The sequence below is a fragment of the Amphiprion ocellaris genome, chromosome 6 (genome assembly GCF_022539595.1).
Source record: "Amphiprion ocellaris isolate individual 3 ecotype Okinawa chromosome 6, ASM2253959v1, whole genome shotgun sequence".
Classification (NCBI taxonomy): domain Eukaryota; kingdom Metazoa; phylum Chordata; class Actinopteri; family Pomacentridae; genus Amphiprion; species Amphiprion ocellaris.
The window spans coordinates 33,742,478-33,759,809 of NC_072771.1; the positions used below are offsets into that span (position 1 = coordinate 33,742,478).

General features: G+C 37.7%; 3 protein-coding genes across 5 annotated transcripts; all 3 read right to left on the reverse strand.

The window, feature by feature from the left end:
* Window positions 1–562: 562 nt before the first annotated feature.
* Window positions 563–6,077, reverse strand: LOC111577498 (zinc finger protein 37-like). The gene is made up of 2 exons (XM_023283809.3): window positions 5,893–6,077; window positions 563–4,113 (listed from the first exon to the last, which is right to left on the reverse strand). The coding sequence occupies exons 1-2, from the start codon at window positions 6,074–6,076 to the stop codon at window positions 1,862–1,864; spliced, it is 2,436 nt and encodes an 811-aa protein (XP_023139577.2). The 5' UTR covers window position 6,077; the 3' UTR covers window positions 563–1,861.
* Window positions 6,078–6,138: 61 nt separating this feature from the next.
* Window positions 6,139–13,190, reverse strand: LOC111577499 (zinc finger protein ZFP2-like). Of its 3 annotated transcripts, none has more exons than XM_035954462.2 (3): window positions 12,875–13,190; window positions 10,061–10,822; window positions 9,765–9,945 (listed from the first exon to the last, which is right to left on the reverse strand). In XM_035954462.2, exons 1-3 carry the CDS (start codon window positions 13,044–13,046, stop codon window positions 9,902–9,904), a joined length of 978 nt encoding a protein of 325 aa, XP_035810355.2. In that variant the 5' UTR covers window positions 13,047–13,190; the 3' UTR covers window positions 9,765–9,901. The 3 variants fall into 3 exon arrangements, with proteins under 3 accessions (XP_023139578.2, XP_035810355.2, XP_035810356.2); XM_035954463.2 differs by having other exon boundaries at window positions 10,145–10,822; window positions 12,875–13,189; XM_023283810.3 differs by having other exon boundaries at window positions 6,139–10,822; window positions 12,875–13,188.
* A 770-nt stretch (window positions 13,191–13,960) lies between these two features.
* Window positions 13,961–17,309, reverse strand: LOC111577500 (zinc finger protein OZF-like). The gene is made up of 2 exons (XM_023283812.3): window positions 17,066–17,309; window positions 13,961–15,902 (listed from the first exon to the last, which is right to left on the reverse strand). Exons 1-2 carry the CDS (start codon window positions 17,232–17,234, stop codon window positions 14,734–14,736), a joined length of 1,338 nt encoding a protein of 445 aa, XP_023139580.2. The 5' UTR covers window positions 17,235–17,309; the 3' UTR covers window positions 13,961–14,733.
* Between the last annotated feature and the right edge of the window lie 23 nt (window positions 17,310–17,332).

The window sequence follows — 17,332 nt, forward strand, 5'->3', positions numbered from 1 at the left end:
TGATGACTGTGTTCAAATTGTTGGCCCCATCAGATGGAATGGTTCTGCAAGAATCAGTGACCTTGAGGACCCATTTCCCCTATATGCTAGGAATTATAAAAATGAAGAAGTTATTGGAAAAAAAAATACATATTTTTCATAGTAATCACAGTTGACTCTGAGATATTGTAGAAACATGATGCTGCAGTGTGGTGAAACACGACCTGCTGCCTAAATAGATGAGTGTTCATTATGAGCTAATGAAAACATGATTCATAGAGAGGTGATTACACACTAATGAAACCATAATTACGACTACTAGCAATGTTTAATTTCCGTTGATAGATCCTAACTCATAAAGACCGGGTCTTTAATGGTGTGTTTGATGTGAGTCGGTCTCTATACTTCAGTTTATTCACTTATCTAAATGGAAACACTTTGCTTTGTGCCAAATCTGTGTATTTTTCTTTAAACAACAGAAAATCTTGTGAAAATCAAAAAATAGCAGGTCTCTTCTACCCAAACTGGATATAGCCAGTTCAGAAAAAGCACCTATAGTTTAACAAAATGTAGAACAGGCACATTATTTTTAAAATCACTTACATTGTTTTTATTGCTTTGAAATATTGTACATTAGAAAAACAGTAAGAAAAAAACCTTTACATAAGCTCATTAGCAAGAAGTTAAGGTATCAAATATTCAGTGTCTCATTCTCTCTTTGATCTGGTACAATCAATAATATCTTTTAAAAAACATACACAGACAATATATTCTCAAATCAATCATCTCTGTCATGAAATTTTGCAAGGCACAAAACTGTGGGATTTGTGTTTGACATTGTGGCACTCTCCAGTTTTTATTTGTTTCATTCTAATTATATTTAAAACAAAAGCCAAATGTTCAAATATATTTACTGTTTTGTTATTTTTATGGAAAATTTCTTTTTATGTAATAAAAAAACAAACTTTATTCCTGAGATTAATCATAGAAAATGACATATTAAGAGGTTTGGTAAACACCAGACATGGGAATACATTTAGTTATATCAACTTGAGCATTCTTTAAAATTAAGTCTCCCTAAGACATACGTGGCCACATATACAGAATACAGCTCAGCCTGACAGTTTGTGAACTCACATATGTAATACCGGATCATTTTTCTCAATTGATAAATGGCAAAATATGCTCCAGTATTTTTATCTCATTATTGGGTTTTCTTTATCTACTGTTAACACTTGTAGGAAAATGTGGTGGTACTTTAGATCATATTAAGGTGCCACTATAAAAAATTCACCAATGAAGTATTGTTCTTGAGTCGCTATCATAAGACTGGCTTGCAAGAGTGTGCAAAGGTGCAGCTCAGCCCCCAAAAATACAATTCAAAACCCTACAAATCAGCAATAAAAAAAGAGGAAAAAAATAAGAACTACAGTGGACAGTCAAATACATTGTCATATTCCTGATTGGCACAAATAAAAATGTAAACCTACAGTAGTTATGTCACAATTGTCAATAAAATGATTGTCATTTTGCTATTAAACTGCTGTGGAGTGTTTTGGCACTGGATAAATTCTGAAAAATCCTATATAAAGTACTCAAACCAACCCCCCTGGAGTGATATTTAACTTTTCACTTGTAGCAGTTTTTTTCAACCTTTGAGACCAAATCCAGCTGAAAAATACAGTGAATATGCAAAAAAACCCCAAAAAAAAAACAAACAACAAATCCCAAAACTCAAAAAAGTTGAAGTTCAAGGCAAAAAAACCCCCAAAACTTAAATGCATTGAAAACACTATTTTGAGTTGTGTGATATTCCACTACCTCAAGATGCATGATTTGCGACTGAGTTGTCGACTTCTATCATTAACAGGATGCAGACGTGCTATTTAGAGGAGCTTTGTGCATCACTCGTGTGGACACGCTTATGTTTGTGGAGTTTTAACCAGGTGGAAAACTTTTCCTCACAACTGCTGCATTCATAAGGCTTCTCCCCAGTATGCAACCTCACGTGCTGTTTCAGGTCTGTTTTGTGACCAAACATCTTATTGCACACATCACACTTGTATGGTCTTTCACCCGTGTGTGTCCTGATGTGAATCTTCAAAGTCGTCCCTGTGGCGAATTTTTTCTTGCAATACGTACATTTAAAGGGCTTTTCCCCTGTGTGCACTCGCCGGTGATTTTTGAAGGAGGTACAATCTGTAAACCCTTTCCCGCAGTCACTGCATCTGTAAGGTCTCTCACCAGTGTGGGTTCTGATGTGCTTCTTCAAATTCACAGGAGCGCTGAAGCTTTTCCCGCAAGTATTGCATTTGAACGGCTTCTCCCCGGTGTGAACCCTAAGATGGAGGTCCAGGTTGTAACGCCGGAGGAATCTCTTTCCGCAAACGTCACATTGGAAAGGCCTCTCAGTAGAGTGAGTTTCTATGTGATTATTCAAATACCAACTCTCTCTGAATTTTTTCCCACAAATGTGGCACTTGAATTTCTTTTCGACAGTGTGAGATTTCATGTGAAATTTGTAGTTTTTGAAATTGCTCTTTACTTTACCGCACCTGTCGCACTTGTAGGGGTTGTCATCGTTCTTGGCTTTTCCAGCTGCATTACCATCCGTACTTAATGCGATACTCTCATCCTTGTGTATATTCTTTTGTGCTGAATCACTACTTGATGTTGCACTTTCCTCATTTTGCTCAAGTAGTGACGCCTCTTTACTTCTTTCTGACATTTTGGTTTCACTGTTAGGTTTCTTTTTTGTTGTTCCCTCATTGCTTCGAGTTGATGTTCTCTGTTTCTTATTTGGTGTTGATTCAGTACTTTCAGTGGCTGCTGTGTTCTCACCATTACCATTCTGATTTTGTGTTGGCTCATTGTTTCCAGCAGAGGTTGCCTTCACATCACTGCGTTTCTTACTTTGTGCCGGTTTAGTGCTTGAAGTTGATGTTGCGTTCCCCTCATTGGGTTTACTATTTGCTGTCTGATCCGTGCCTCCATTAGCTTCTGTCTTCTCATTCGTTTTCTTATTTCTCTTCGGCTCAGTACTTGCAGTTGTTGTGTCATCATGACATTTAGCATCGGGCTCAGTATCTTCATTTGATCTTGAGTTCTCATTAGTATAGTTCTTGTTTGCTGTTTTTGGGGTACTTCTACTTGATGCTGATTTTCTGTCGCTGGGTGTCCTTTTTGTTGTTGGATTAGCACTTGTATTTGATGGTTTCTGATCACTATCACCGTTCTTTTTTGGGTCAAGTTTCTTGTTTGCCGTTAGTTTCATGCTTCTTGTTAGTCCTGGGATGTTACCATCGCTTTTCTCACTTCCAGTTGAGGTTGGTCTCCCATCCTGGCTTTTCATGTTTTGTGTTGACTCACTATTTACATTTTCTGGAGGATTCTCATCACCCTGCTTCTTACTAGGCGTTCGGCTGGAGCTTCTAGTTGCTGTCATCGTCTTTTTGCTTCTCTTATTTGGTCTTTGCTTAGTACTTGCAGCTGATTCTGTCATCTCACTGTTAGATTTCTCAATCATTGTTGCCTCCATTCTACTGGTTGATGTTGTGTGTGCTTCATTATTTTCTTTATCTAATGTTTTCTCAGTGCCTGTAGTCAACTTTATGTTCTCTCCATTGCTTTGCTTATCTGATGACTGCTCATTATTTGTAGCTAATGTTGTGTCTTCTTCATTGCTTCTCTTATCCAGTGACTGCTCAGTATTCACAGTTGATGCTGTGTTCTCGTCATAGCTTTCCGGATCTGGCACACACTCATCATCTCTTGTTGGTGTTGCACTTCCAGGGCTACAAGTCATGTGATCTTGGCTGTCAGCTTCATGCGAGTTTTGAGAGGAGAGCTGTTTTTCTGAAGAACTCTCCCTGTCAGATCCAGATTTATCTGAGATGTTGGTTTGGGGATCTTTATTCGCTGCACTCCGAGTTTGGTCGGAGTCTGAAGGCTGACACTGATCACCGCAGACACTTGGACCACAAGCTGGAGTCGACTTAGAACCGCCAGTCTCCTGCTGCTGTTGCTCACTGATGGGTATTTCTTCATGTTCATCTTTAATCTGCTGAACTGACTCGTGGTTCTGCTGGTTTTGGTGAATCTGCCCGTTTTCACCGGGAGATATCTGTAGAAGATCTAAAGATAAGGACAGAGGAGTGGGGTAAAAATGAAATGCTGTAGATATGAGGGTCTATATTTAACAGCTGTGGTTATGACATTACATAACGAAAAATGCAAATTGGAAGCTTTACAGTTACCCTTACCGAGGACTGAGAATATAATGCAGTAATGACAAACTTAAGTAAAACAGAAGGGCTTTCTCTTTGCATTTAGTATCTGAGGAACTCCCCACTGCCCAAAGCTGCAATCAAGAGATAATACAGTCCTCATTGCACACAGTGCTTTGGGTCAGATGATCCTGTAATAACTTTGTGGGTTTAATGATGTTCTTTAATGTATGTTGCCTCTGGTATCTGGTTTATCATATAGTGAGTAAAAAGTTCTAACACTGGCCTGTTTGCTGCACACCCTCTGTTTTGCCATTTTATTGTGAAAATAACTGTGACTGCACAAATGTGGCATAAAAAAATTGAAGAAAATTGTGTACGATTAGCATAGTCAGTATATAGCATTTTTCCCCTTTTCTTCATTATCACAAATCAGTGTGTTTTAAACAGTATTTAGCCTCTGTAAGTCAAACTAGTCCAGATTTGACACGTCTCAAAATACTAGTTTTTCATCTGGGTCTGGTCTAATTTGATCCAAACGCAGATGTAACGCAGTGTAATAATGCATATTTTGTATTTTCACAAGTAGAATAAAAGTTTCACAAATTTAGCATCTATAGGGCAGTCTAGTCCAAATTTGACGGGTCTATATGTAATGATTTTTGATAGGAGCTTGATCTGATGTAGTCTGGATGTGGGAGGAAAAGCAGTGAAATCTCCCTTTACTGTATTTTCACAAATAAAAGAAAGATTTCACAAGTCAAGCACCGTGTTTTAAAGAGTCCTAGGCATCTGAAAGACAATCTAGTCCAGATTTAACTTGTCTGTATATCTTGTTTTTTCCCTCTGGAACTTGTCTAATGTGGTCCTAATAGGTGCAAAAACACACAAAAAAATAAAGACAAATTGAAGGCTGCATTCTAAAGAGTCATTAACATCTATATGTCAATCTAGTCCACACTTGACCGTTCTATATGTAATTATTTTTGATAAGGACCTGGTGTAATGTAGTCGAGATGTGTCAAAAAAAGCAGCAAAATCTCCTTTTTATTGTATTTTCACAAATCTGAAACTTGTCAAGTTTCTTTAGCCTTTGTGGGACAATCTGTCCACATCTGACTAGTCTATCGATAGTAGTTTTTCATGTAGACCTGGTATGATATGGTTTGAATTTGTTAAAAATAAAAAATTGGAAAATCTCCTTTTTCATTTTCACAAATAAAATAAAGGTATCACAAATTTGAAAGTGACCTTCAGACATAAAGTGTTTAACTAAAGACTCTTATACGATTTCACATCATTAAAATGTGGAGAATCGATCGTTCAGAGCTGTGAGGTAAGTTTCCCGTAACTTTTCCCTTAACTACAAACCAGAAGCTGTGAATCGGAAGCGAACTTCAGCGTCGGTTTGAAGGTGGAGTTGAGTTCCTTATTGCATCTAACACCTGCTTATTTCTGCAAGTGGTACAGCATCTATATTGTCTTTGGTTAAACGTGATCATTTGTGCAAAAACAAGTTCACTTTAACTACATATCGAGGTGTTACACCCTTCTAGCTTTAGTGTGTTAACACCCCCGCACACGTTCCACCGGCTTGGCTGTAAAGAGTCGAGAAACAGCGAACAATTAAAAACAAGGACATTTCACAGCTATTTCCCGCAGTGCATATCTTGGTGATCTGACCAACCTGCGCGTTGTAACTTTATCTCAGGCAGAAACACGGACTCCAAAAGTCTGCGCTGACGAGCGATTTCTACCTCGTAACCTTCGACTCTCTTCTCAAAGGCTCCCAGGATTTCCTGAGCGGCTTCTGTAAGACGATCGCAGACAAACTTACGCACACTTTGCACCGGATACATCACTGGATTCATACCGAGATGCTAAAACTGAATAATAATAATAATAATAATTAAAAACACACTTTAAGGCGACAGAAGTTGCGTTAACGTCTTTCTGTTTACTTCCGCAAATTATGTTGGCGCAGATACAAGCATCTTGTAAATGGCTCGTGCAGCCACCTACTGTCCTGGCGTAAAAACACTAAAAGCATGCTCACAGCAGGTACAAACTAGGGACTATTTCTTTACTTTCAGTTAAAGGAGTACACGTTATGCTGTGTGGATTGTCCAGCTGGGGTTAGGGTTAGACACAAGACACAAAGTTAGTGACATGCAACACTGGCATGTAAATAAAGTTGTAGTAGCAGCAAAAAGGTGGAGAGGGAACGCAAAGATTTTTTTTTTTTTAAAGACAGCAAAATTAAATAGGGAAGCTTGAGTAAAGATTGTTGGGTGGAAATGTGAGCTAAAGGTTATTTTTTAAAAAGTGTGAAAAGTTAAAGTAAATATTGTTCAATACAAGTTGAGAGCTCGTGATTATGAAAGAAAAAAGTGGAAGGGGGAAGTAAAATAAAAAGGCTGAAGAGGAAAGTAAAGATCGTAAAATAAAAAGAGTGAAGAAGAAAAATAAAGATAACAAAACTGGAGAGGTTGAAGAGGATAGTAAACATCAATAAAAAGGGGTGAAGATAGGAAGTAAAGATCAGAAAATAAAAAAGGGTGAAGAGGAAAAGTAAAGTTACAAAATTAAGGGGGTGAAGAACGATAGTAAAGATTAAAAACAAGAGTGAAGAGGGAAAGTAAAGGTTTACATGTATATATCTTTATAACATAAACATGTATATGGTAATACATCTTCAGCAGCACGTGGTGGCCTAACACTTTACAAAGACACTTACGCTTTTGTATTTTTTTCTTCAGTTTGGTACTGGTCTGTATCTGAACTCTGGTTTGAATCTGGACCAAAAAGTCATCAACTGTTGCACAATTCAAGCTGTATGTTTGGCAACATTGTTATGTGGCAGATTGAATTTGGGACCAATCAAATGCTTCCCTCATAGAATTACTTGAGGACACCACCAATAGTGACTAATTCCCAAATTCCAATTGCAAAAATGCAGCCCCACATCTGCAAGAAACCTTCACCACGTGTCACTGCTTTCTAGAGAAACTCATCATACTCTGGCTATGTGACTTACACAAAAAAAAAAAAAAAAACAAAAAAAAAAAACTTAGGAACTGCAGTAAATACAACTTAACAGCCAGTATGCAGTAACTGACATCCACATGAAAAATATGTCTTTTTGCTTAAAAAGGAACCAACAGTTTAAATGTCAAATACTTAAAAACAATTTTGCAAATTTGAAATAAATTCAACTTTGAAATGAAAATAACAGCACTTATTTTCATTCTCCAACACCTGTCAAGATATGTACTCCTAAGACTTGGGTAGAAAGTGCTTGTAGTTAACCAAGTTATTAAACCACTGAATTTGTGAATATTAAAAATGTATACACTACTGTTCAAAAGTTTGAGGGTCACTTAGAAATGTCCTTATTTTTGAAAGAAAAGCAGCTTTTTTCAATTAAGATAACATTAAAATAGTCAGAAATACAGCCAAGACATTGTTACTGTGGTAAATGACTATTCTATACATTGTGTTAGCTAATGGTGTTGAAAGGCTCATTGATGATTAGAAAACCCTTGTGCAATTATGTTACCACATGAATAAAAGTGAGTTTTCATGGAAAACATGAAATTGTCTGGGTGACCCCAAACTTTTGAACGGTAGTGTGTATAAAAACTGCAGACAACAAACGCTTTAAGATCAGAGAGTTCACAAACCGTTAATGACTGAGGTAGTGCAAAAAAAAAAAAGAAAAATAATCTGTACAATTAACAATTCCATTAAGATGTCCATTAGTCAGTCTGTAAGTACAACGTACTCGGTGTGAAACGAGCACGTTTCCAAGATTTGGGAGATTACAAAAGCAAAATTGCATTCATATTGTGACCTCATCTCAATGGGAAATTTTAGTCATGCAATTGCATAGATGTAGATTCTGCAAAACAGTGTTTCTTTAGTGGGGGAATTATCATTATTTATAGGTTTCAACAAGTAATTGAGATAAGAATGTTATTGTGTGTTTTAGCCAGGACACACTGCAAGAGAATTGTTTGCTACACGTTCAGTACAAGACCACGTGACTCTTACATATATTATCAATTGATAATATAGTAATCACATTTTTACTTATTTTTAGAGAAACAAAATATATTTCAGGTTAAGGACTGCTTTCAAAATTTGTATGTTCAATGAGCTGGCTCAAAACTTGAGAACTAATGCCCTTATGAGGAAGGAGTTTTAATCTGAGCAAGGTTATATCGGCACAGTGGCGACACTGATCACATAACATATGCAGGTCATTTGAATAGCAGCTGCTGCATTACTATAGTTCCACTACAGTTGCAAATGAAAAAGTAGACCAGTCTTCTATTTGTACTTCTTACACTAGTTGTGTGCGGTCCTTTAAAACATGTATGAGAAATGAAGGGTGTAGTGCATATCAATCCAATGATGTAATATGCATGGAGTGTGAGGGTGTAGTAGTAGAGGAAGCATTTTTGTCTCAGAAGTCACTTAGATGGACTCCTGGAACTAATCCTTACTTAAAATGTTCTTTTCCAACTACAGTAAAATCTTAATTCAAATTCAAAAGTAGAGTTCTAAAAAGTTCTAAATACTAATAAGGTTTAAATAACTCTCACTAATTCAAAATTCAATTCATTCAAAGACATTTGCACTTTGAATTAAGGTGATTTTACTTATTTTTGAAGGTTTGTAGATGCATTCTGTTATTAGAAATGAATTCTAAGGTGCCAAAAATGTACAAAACAATGTTAATATTATACAAATTCAATAACCAAATTCAAAAATATTAAAAAAAAAAAAATCCAAAATTATGACTCCAATGTTTGCCATCTTGTAAATGGCCAACTTTTTTTTTGGAATGATTTTTCAGTTATCTGCACCACTACTGGACAAAACTGCCCTTCTCCCTTATGGAACAGAACCTGTCACAGATTTGTATGATGTTTTTTTTTTTTTTTTAAACATCATAAGAGCAGATTTTCCACTGCAGTGCTCATGCAGACTTTTAAGAAACCGTTACATCTGAAATCCCTCCCACGTCTCACAAGAATACGGCTCCTCATCTGTGTGTGTTTTCATGTGGACCAACAAGCTAGAATTACTTCTGAGATGTTTTCCACATGTTTTGCAGGAATATGGTTTCTCGCCTGTGTGCGTTCTGACATGAACATCCAGTGTTGACTTCTGACTGAATTGTTTTCCACAGATATGACAAGAAAATGGCCTCTCGCCCGTATGGATTCTTTTATGAACGTTCAGTATTGATGTCCGATTAAAGCTTTTACCACAAATGTTACAAGAATGTGGCCTCTCGCCCGTGTGGATTCTTTTGTGGACTTTCAGGATGGCTGTCTGACTGAATCTTTTGCCGCAGATGTTACAAGAATACGGCTTCTCACCCGTGTGGACTCGCAGGTGTCTGTTCAGTTTGGACTGGAATGGAAAAGTTTTTCCACAAGTTTCACATTTGAAAGAATTTTTATATGCGTGAGTATTATAGTAAATCTTTAACATGGTGGGATTAAGTACATTATTGCTTTTGTAGTGTCTCTTCTGTGGCTTCATCTCTCCATTTCCAGTTGATATTGAGCCTCCAAGCATTCCTCCTCTGTGCTCAAGGCTCTGGTAGTCGGGGTGCAGTTCTGGTATCTCCGATATGTGGTCCAAGGAGTCCTCCTCTACTGCCATCTGAGATCCTTCAGGATTCAAGTACAGAGTTGGATCTTCATTCTGGTCACCTTTTTCATACCTAAGAGTCACCATAAAAGCATCAGTTTTACCTCTGTGGCTTCTGAAATGATAATCCAGTATTGATTTCTGAGTGAATCTTTTGCCACACGTGTCACAACAATACGGCTTCTCACCTGTGTGGATTATTTTATGAGCTTTTAATGTCGATGACTGATTGAAACTTTTACCACAGATGTTACAAATATGTGGCCTCTCACCTGTGTGGATCCGTTTATGAACCTTCAGTATTGATTGCTGATTGAATCTTTTGCCACAAACGTTGCACGAATACGGTTTCTCACCAGTGTGGATTCTGAGATGTCTGATCAACTTGGAATTAAATGGAAATGCCTTCCCACAAGTGTCGCATTTGAATGACTTTTCACCTTTGAGAGGACTGCAGTCATTTTTGAACATAGCAGGATTATGCACATTATTGGTTTTGAAGTGTCTTGTCTGTGGTTTTGTCTCTCCATTTCCTATTGACACCGAGTCTCCATGCTTTCCTTCTCCTCGATCTTGGCTTCCAGCGAAAGGAGAGTTGTGAGAGAGGAGCTGGTGGTTTGTGTTCAGTTCGGATATCTCAGAGTTATCACCTAAGGTGGCCAGTAAGGATTTCTCCTCCGTTGCCATCTGAGATTCATTAAGATTCAAGAACAGAGTTTCATTTTCACTGTGGTCACCTTTCCCATTAGTAAGAGTCTGCATACAGATATCAGGTTCCTGTTTCAGTATGAGCTCCTCTTCGTCCCGACTGATGCACAGGTTCTCCTGCTCCTCTTTAATCTGTGGAGGCTCTGGGTCCTGATGGTCCAGACGTGAGTTTCTCTCTTGGCTAACAGGTTGCTCATCAGTGACAACCTCCTCCGGCTTACAGAAGTATTTCTGTGGAAGCTCTGAAGGAAAAAGCGTCACAATAAATATATTAATAACAAGACACAAAAATCGTCATGGAGTGGAGGCTATATGCAACAAAAACGCTGTATACAAATTCAGAAATATCATTTAGGTACTCTCCTCCAGTCTGCACTCACACTTCAAATCACTTAACAGACATTTGTCGCAGATAAAATATTTATCTCTCAACCAAAAACATCACAAAGCATCTCATCATAAGCCCCTTAGTGCAAAAGTACGTCAAAAAGTACTCAGCCTCACTAGAAAACACAGACACAATGACTGTTCTTGCATTATTTTCTAACATAGTGTCCTTTAACTTTAATGCAATTGGTCTACTCATGTTTAAGCTTCACTACCCCTTTACAGAAGGTCACATCTCGAGCCTCCAGATTGTCTTTAGCAGCATGGAAGACTTCATCAACACTTTAAAAATGGTGACCATGCAAGAGGGATTTCAGTTTGAGGAACAGAAGCCAGATGATGCAGGTTGGGTGACTGCTTCTGCCACCTGTGATGTGGATGGGCGCTTTTCCTGTAGTTTCCCTCTCCTATTTTCTTTGATCGTTTTGAACATTCGAGTTTTGTGGACAGTGATATAAGGATTTATATAGTTTACCGTTTATACTCCAAAATGGGAGTTACGCCCCCATGTTTCCAGGTGAGATCGAGGACTTTTTATGTACCCTGCTAATTCTAAATCTCATTTTACCTTTGTGTTGTTTTAACCGTCTAGTTTATCAGGTTTGATGTTCATTGAATAATATGAGTACACAGCTCACCCTCAGTTCACATCACATTAAGCCGTTAACTATCAACAGATCAAGTGACGTTTGTATGTGGAGTTTTGAGACTCAGAGACACAGAAAGGCATACTGCTTTTCAATGCTAGAGAAAAACATGGACATCTGGGTTTTCAGTGGATTCATGTGTAATTTCAAAGAGGGAAATATATTTTTCTAAACATGCAGAATAACTCACCGCTTCATTTGAAAATATGCATTTACCAACTGCAGATTTTACATAGGAGCCTATAAATATAAATATATGGTTTAAGTAAGCTACTGCTAGTTGATGGATTTGTTCCTCTGCTGGGAATGCATTCAGTCTAGGGTAAAAGTGGACTGTGTGCACCAAAAAACATAAATGTCGATGCTTCCACCGGCATTTACAGGTAAGTGCACCCAAACGCAATACTAATCCATGATCCAAATAAATGCAGAAAAATGTCACCAATAATATGAATACATACAGTATACACATTTGCAGAGGAAGCTGTTCGAAAGCATAAATGAACAGATCTGTGAGGCTGAAGGTAAAAATCTGAACGTAAAAGTTTTGTGACAATTGCATCTGTAAGACAGCACATGACAACTTTTTTGTATTATACAAAACATGTTCATAAATCTTTTTTTCCAATTGTAGATCATATTAAACAAGCGTGATCACTTGGGGGATTTTTGCAATTGTTATTTTTTTTTAACAGAAACTGGGCAGTAGAAGAGTCTCATAAAAACACACACAATAAATGCAGTTTCACACATACGTGCTCATTGAAAAACGCCCAGTTGACATACAAATAATGATATCCAAGTAGTAAATTACAGGCACAAACATACATATCATTCTAGACTGATCTGTACATTGTCAGGCACGCATACAGATTTGAATAAACAAGTCTCTGCATTTCTTTGTGCATTGTGTTTTACAAGTTACATGACTTTATATTTGATATAAATACTTAGAGGGACAGATTTCAAGTGCAATTCTGAACTTGTGCTAAAAAATACAAGTTTAATGTTAGATTTTGCAACCATTATTTCTCTATTCAGTTATATCCTCATTCTCTTTTTGTCTTCAGATGATGAATTAGTTGCATATTATTATTTTCCTCCATGTTTCTGTCTCCATTGTTAAGGCAGGGTTTGTCCGCGGTTTGTTAAACTACTTCAGGGACGAAAAAGAGGATAGAACATCGAATAATTTCAGGTTTATGGCACAAGTCACGTTTATCTTTTTTGGTTTTTAAAGAGCATAAAGGTTTTACAGACCTGTCCTGTGTAACTTTACTTGAGGTTTCCACATGACAGTCAGCAGTCTGCGCTGACGGCTGATTTCTTCTTCATACTCGACGATAGTTTTTTCTACGACATTAAATATTTCTTCAGCAGCAGCAGCTAGTCGCTCGTTGAAAAACCGCCTCAGATACTGAACTGACGGCATTTTTTTGCTACAGTATAGGTGAGAAATTCGCCCACGACTCGACAATAACAACGTTAGTGGCAGTTTTTTGTCTACTTCCGCTGGGTGTCACACTTCTAACATCCGGCGATGGAGCTGAGCTCACTTTTTCTTTCCGCTTTCAATTAAAATTGTTATATCTATGTATTTCTACATTTAAGTGATATTCTGTTGAGCCTGCATTATTCTTTAGTTATGATGCTATACGTTTAAACTACCAGGGGATATCCCATGATGCACTGAGCACATCACCTCTCCTCTCTCTCCCTTCTTTTATATGCCATCATTGAATGTCACTAACTTTGTGTCTTCTCCCTCCCGTGGTTTGTGTTTTGTCCTTTCTGCAGGTGTCTCGGGATATGCAGTTACTGGCCACACTGACCTCCAATGTGTTTATTGCGTTTTTATGCCTTGTTTGTCTGTTTTCCATTTGTCATTGTGTTCTCTCCCCCATTTTACTCCTCACTCACTGGTTACTGATTCTGGTTCTTCCAGAGGGAAGTGTTTTTTTTTTTCTCCCCTCTGTTGCCAAGTGCCTGCTCAAACAAAATCCAAAAGGAAACTCTGAAATTATTTCTCTGAATAAATTTTCACATTACTCAGGAAAGTGCTTTGAGGTGACTTGCCAGTATATAATTAAAACTGAACTGAATTGAAGCTCAGTTGTTTTTTTTTTACTATTTTGTAAAAAGCAGGGGTTAAAAACTTTACACAGGTTAGTAAAAGTAGCACACATTTCATTTATTTGCTCAGTATAATCAAACTGCCTCAACTCACACTTTAAATTAGCCATCACTGGTGAGCTGCAGCCATGAAACACGTTTACATACAACTGAACGCCAGCCTGTTAAAAACTCTTTTATGATTTATTTTTGATATTCTCCCCAATCTGAAGCTTTGATGAACAGAATTTGCAAAGCTTTATTCTTAGAAGAAATACACAAATTAATTTCACATTTCTTTAGTGACACATCTTTATTTGCATTACTGTGATGATTCTGGTTTGTAGTTGCACCATTCAATGAACTTAAAAATCTGGAAACGTAAGTCTGAATAACCAGAATTGCAAGAAAATATTATTCTTATCAAAAGTCTTTAACAATATCATGATGCCAACACAAGTGACCCAGCACTACACTATACTATCAGAGTTCACAATATACTTGAATAATGGAGGTAGTGTATACAAACCGCAAAAAAGGATATTAGCTTAAGCAGTCAATGATTTACATTTGTAGGAAATATGCAGCTACTGTGATAAGTTGTGGGACTTTACAATAGTCTGACAGAAATATTGTTACAAACAGAAATGAGTAATTGACAGGAGTCAATGTGCTACATTAAGCTAAGATATTGTGACTTCTAAGTAATAGTCATTTGAAGGAAAAACTGAGGGCTGTTCAACAAACAGCTGAAAAATTCTTTTCAACACAACTCTTTGTGGGTTCTTGTTTGTTTTTTTTTTTGGCCTATGAACCACTACAACCAAATCGTCTCAGAAATATTTTGGAAATACAAGGTCACTTGCCTGTATGTGATGATCGCCAAGTGAGATATAATCAAGTATCCTTTCCATAGGTGTCACACTGATGTGGCTATTTCTCACATCAACTGACAAATTACCACAAGATCAGAAATCCTTCCCAAATGGTTTGCATAAATATGGAATTTAGTTCATATGGACTTTTGAATGTCTTTTCAAGTGCGACAACTCAACAAAACCTTTCCCACACGTGCTGCAAAGGTGAGGCTTCTCACCCGTGTGTCTCCTCAGATGCTTTTTCAAAGCCGATCCGTCTGTAAATCTACTCCCGCAGGTGTCGCAGGGAAACGGCTTCTCGCCTGTGTGTGTCCTCATGTGGACCATCAAGCCATAATTACTTTTGAGACATTTTCCACATGTTTCACAAGAATATGGCTTTTCACCTGTGTGCACCCTTAAATGAGTTGTCAGTGCGGAAGATTTAAAGAATCCTTTCCCACACTCAGTGCAAGAGTATGGTTTCTCACCTGTGTGGATTCTTCTGTGAACTTTCATTGCTGACGCATAACCGAAACTTTTATTGCAGATGTTACAAGAATACGGCTTCTCACCTGTGTGGATTCTTTTGTGACTTTTCAATACCTCTGCATGACCAAATGTTTTCCCACAGACGTCACACGAGTACGGCCTCTCACCTGTGTGGGTTATTTTATGAGCTTTGAGTCTTGATGGCTGATTGAATCTTTTCCCACAAAAATTACAAGAATATGGCTTCACTCCTGTGTGTATTGTCATATGTCTGTTCAATGTGGACTTATATGGGAATGCTTTTCCACAAGTTTCACATTTAAAAGACTTTGGATCTGTAGGAACATTGAAGGAACTCTTTATCATGGTAGAATTACATACATTATTGCTTTTGTGATGTCTCTTCTGTGGTTTTGCTGTTGCATTACCAGCTGATAATGAGCCTCCATGCTTTCCTCCTCTGTGATCTTGGCTCTCAGCTAAATGAGAGAGAAGCTGGTAGTCAGTGTTTGGATCTGGTGTCTCAGTGCTGTTGACTGCTGACTCCTCCTCTGCTGCACTCTGACATTCATCAGGATTCAAGTACAGAGTTTGATCTTCACTGTGATCTCCGTCATCATAAATAAGAGTCACCATGCAGACATCAGCCTCCTGCTTTACTACAAGCTGCTCTTCATCCTGACTGATGCAAAGGTTCTCCTGTTCCTCTTTAATCTGTGGATGATCTGTGTCCTGTTGGTCCAAACTGGAGTTCCTCTCTTGGTTACAGAGCTGCTGGTCAGCGAGAACTTCTTCCTCCTCCTTACAGACATGTTGTTGTCGGAGCTCTAAAGAGGAAAACATTACAAGAAATAGATTACTAATATAATGAGAGTAAAAACTGTTTTGTAGCAGAGGCTAATCACAAGGAAATGCGGTTTTGCCGACCCAACAATGCAAGATCCACCAGGATCCTAGAACCCCCCATATATACTTACAATCATTTTTATTTTGATACTGTATTTTGACTTTTAAATACCCATTTTTATTGTAAACACCAGCGCTTTCACTGCAAATGGCAGCAAATTTTGCATCTTATTTCTTTGACCAGCACGATTAATTGCAAAACATAACATGTGGAAGCTGTTGGATACCTTGAATTTCCCCAAGCAGATGAAGTATCTGCTTGTCTGTTTATCTATCGAACTATAACCAGCATTTTTGGCACCTTATTGCTATTTCTTTTGCACGATTTTCATGCCTTGAACTTCACCAAGGGGGTGAATTAAGTATCTATCTATCTGTCTGTCTGTCTGTCTGTCTGTCTGTCTGTCTGTCTATCTATCTATCTATCCATCTATCTATCTATCTATCTATCTATCTATCTATCTATGCAGCCTCTCTGAGTATGCGTTTATATCCCTTAATAATGGTTTAAGCTAGATGCCAAACCAAGTAGTAATTTGTCTAATAAAATGAAACACATCGCCTTAGGGCCTTAAGTTAAAAATATTCTTACCTTTCAGTTTATCTAGCTTGTAATGTTAGCACAGTACAGTGCACTGCTATATTGTAAAAAACAAACAAACATGTTTTTAAGTTTCCTGAAACACTCCACAATGATAACATAGTCCAATGTTGGGACTTGATTTTAGTTTGATTTCGACTCTGACTTATGATCTAATGTAGACACTGACAGGTTTAATATGCTGTCAGAATTTGCAGACAGCTCTTCTATCTATCAGCTGAGTCCTGTACTGTTTAAGAAACAGTGTCCGTGTTTCCTTGACTAATCTGCTTGTCTTTACATGATCAATCAGTTGCACTATTTCTTCTAAATGTTCCAGTCTTCACTGATAAGGCACCATTTGCATATGCACCATTTACTTATGAAATTGTTCATAAAAACAAACGTAGCAGCAAGTAATAACCCATTCAAACTTTTAGGATCCAAAACCAGTCTGAATCCTCCATTGGTTGCTTTTAAAAACATCAGAAAGTGTTTACAGACCTGTGCTGTGTACATTTCCTCGAGGTTTCCAGACATCCAGCAGTCTGCGCTGACGGTTTATTTCTTCTTCGTACTCGACGATAGTTTTTTCTACGACAATAAATATTTCTTCAGCAGCAGCAGCTAGTCTCTCGCTGAAAAAACGCCTCAAACTCTGAACTGAAGACATTGTTGCTTCATTACAAGCCAAATATTTCTCAACGATGCGACTAACAGAGGGACGCTGACAGCCCCTATATTTACTTCCGCCGGGTGCCACGCTGTCAA